This window comes from Penaeus vannamei, chromosome 41 (assembly GCF_042767895.1).
Source record: "Penaeus vannamei isolate JL-2024 chromosome 41, ASM4276789v1, whole genome shotgun sequence".
Taxonomy (NCBI): Eukaryota; Metazoa; Arthropoda; class Malacostraca; order Decapoda; family Penaeidae; genus Penaeus; species Penaeus vannamei.
In genome coordinates this window covers 20,414,685-20,417,184 of record NC_091589.1, presented here as the reverse complement: position 1 = coordinate 20,417,184, position 2,500 = coordinate 20,414,685, and the positions used below count along the sequence as shown (strand labels likewise).

The following is a 2,500-nucleotide window of genomic DNA, read 5'->3' as shown; positions in this document are numbered from 1 at the left end:
GGTTGCTGGCGAAGATGCAGAGTGCGTGGGCGGGCGCGCGCCTGGCCTGTCACCCGGGAAAAAAGTTCGCCAAAATGTTGCTAGGATCGCGGTGGTCGCGCTCGAGGGGCGGTGTGTGTGTGTGTGTGTGTGTGCGTGTGTGTGTCGGAATGTGTGTGTGTGCGTTTGTGGGCTGGCCTGTGTTGCACATGTTGCATGATCAATACGGCCAGAGCGCGCGGGGATGGTGGCGGGTCCAGCGTAGTGTGTGTGTCGCGAGTGCTCTCTGCCCGGACTCTGGTTGAGGACTCGCCCGGCAGGAGCTCGGGACGGCGTCGCTTCCCTCCTGCTGCAAGGCGCGCCGCCTGCCTCCCTGTCCCTCGCCGGACCTCCTGCAATTGCTACCTCATGATACCCTCTGCTCCAGCGTGACGTCGAGGCTCGGGCACAGCGGTGACTAAGCGGCGTCAGGCTGGCACTCGACGGGCGGCCTCTGCAGCGAGCGGTGTCTGCAGCTCCACGCCCGCGCGCCCACGGAGTGAGGGCACATGGCTACTTGGGGGAACAATCCCTACCGGCTCTTATCAACGTATCTGCTGTAAGGTGGTGCAATCGTATCAAGTATGGAACACCTGCGAATTATGTTTTTACGTCCGCGCACAGCTGTACAGAGATTACCGATGCACGCCAGTCCATAAGCAGCCGCGGGGAGCCAGTGCATTCCCATATGACGTTTCGAGGGTAACGCAGCGTAGAACCCGAACCTGGTGAACACAGGCTTGCCGAGACCTGAATGAAAACTTGAGATTATGACTCTGATCTCCAGGACTCGAAGTGCATTGGCTGTTGCAGGACACGATCCCTTCAGAGACACAGGTGAGCCAGTTGCAATGTGCTGACGAAGTACAAACCGCTTCTCAGGCAAGTTCTTGCGAGCTACGTGTGTGGAGCTGAAGTTCACATATGAGTGTTCAGGATTTCAGACGTGAACAGAATCTGCGCTTATCAACTGAAGTGTACAAAGCATAAATCCACTTGACTGTTAATGACTCTTTAAGCTTCCAAGAGCACTCGGTGTACAAAGCAACAGGGAACTCAATAGACGTACAAATAGATTACTTGCAATTACCTTTTTTACGACAGCAGATCCCACGCTTAGGAAACTATTTATGTAAATAAAAGGAAAGAGCAGATAGACTTAGAAAAGGAGATAGAACAGACACACACACATACACGGGACGGCGAGGGACCAGAGAGAGAAGAGGAAGAAGAGGAGGAGGAGGAGGAGGACAAGAGAGAGAAGAGGAAGAAGAGGAGGAGGAGGAGGAGGATAAAGAGGACAAGAGAAGAGGCGTGAGGTGCCCCTCTCATGGTCCGGCTCAGAGTCCTAAGAGGGAAGATGAAGGAGACTCTCGTAATTAAAGGTAAGACAAGCGGACATTCCTTTGGGACGTTGGGGAGGGAAGGGAGGGACGGAGGGAAGGGAGGGACGGAGGGAAGGGAGGGACGGAGGGAAGGGAAGGGACGGAGGGAAGGGACGAGAAGGGAGGGAGAAAGGGAGGGAAGGTAGGAAGGGAGGGAAGGGAGGGAGAGACGGAAGGGAGCAAGAGAATGAGGGAAGGAAGGAAGGAAGGGAGGGACGAAGGGAAGGAGAGAATGAGGGAAGGAAGGAAGGAAGGGAGAGACGGAAGGGAAGGGAGGGAGGGAGAGACGGAGGGAAGGGAAGGGAGGGAGGGAGAGATGGAGGGAAGGGGAAGGAGGAGGAGAATGAGGGAAGGGGAGAGAATGGAGGGGAAGGAAGGAAGGAGGGAGTTGAGGCGGAGGGAAAGGAGGGAAGGGAAGGGAGGGACGGAAGGGAGAGGAGAATGAGGGAGAGGGAGGAAAGGAGGGAAGGGAAGGGAGGGAGAGATGGAAGGAGGGAGGAAAGGAGGGATGGATAGGGGAGGGAGAAAGGGAGGGTAGGAGGAAGGATATATATATATATATATATGTATATATATATATATATATATATATATATATATATATATATATATATGTCTATATATATATATATATATATATATATATATATATATATATATACATATATATATATAGATAGATAGATAGATAGATAGATAGGATAGATAGATAGCATTAAATAGATAGATAAACAGAGAGTGAAAGATTGATATGTAGAAATGGATAGATAGGAATATATGCGTACATGCACCCCCACCCACCCACCCACACAAACACACACACACACACACACACACACACACACACACACACACACACACACACACACACACACACACACACACACACACACACACACACACACACACACAGACCTATATATATACACACATATACATATACATATACTTATATATATGCATATGCATATTCATATACATATACATATGTGTGTGTGTGTGTGTGTGTGCGTATGTTTGTATTGTTGTCAACTGACATGTTATGTTCTGAAGTAGGATTCCGAATCATATCCCATTTTTTTCACCAGTTATTGAGT

The 2,500-nt window shown here is 50.3% G+C and overlaps 1 protein-coding gene across 2 annotated transcripts in view; it reads left to right on the top strand.

Moving 5' to 3' along the window:
• The first annotated feature begins 217 nt into the window (after positions 1 to 217).
• The window catches only part of LOC113804710 (zinc finger protein chinmo), a 93,213-nt gene continuing 90,930 nt past the window's right edge, over positions 218 to 2,500 (top strand). Inside the window, exon 1 of one of the 2 annotated variants that reach the window (XM_070118290.1) lies at positions 218 to 855. In XM_070118290.1, coding sequence (XP_069974391.1) covers positions 789 to 855 — 67 coding nt within the window. In that variant the 5' untranslated portion in view covers positions 218 to 788. Of the gene's footprint in view, positions 1,404 to 2,500 lie in introns of both variants that reach the window. The other variant, XM_070118291.1, reaches the window with a different exon arrangement.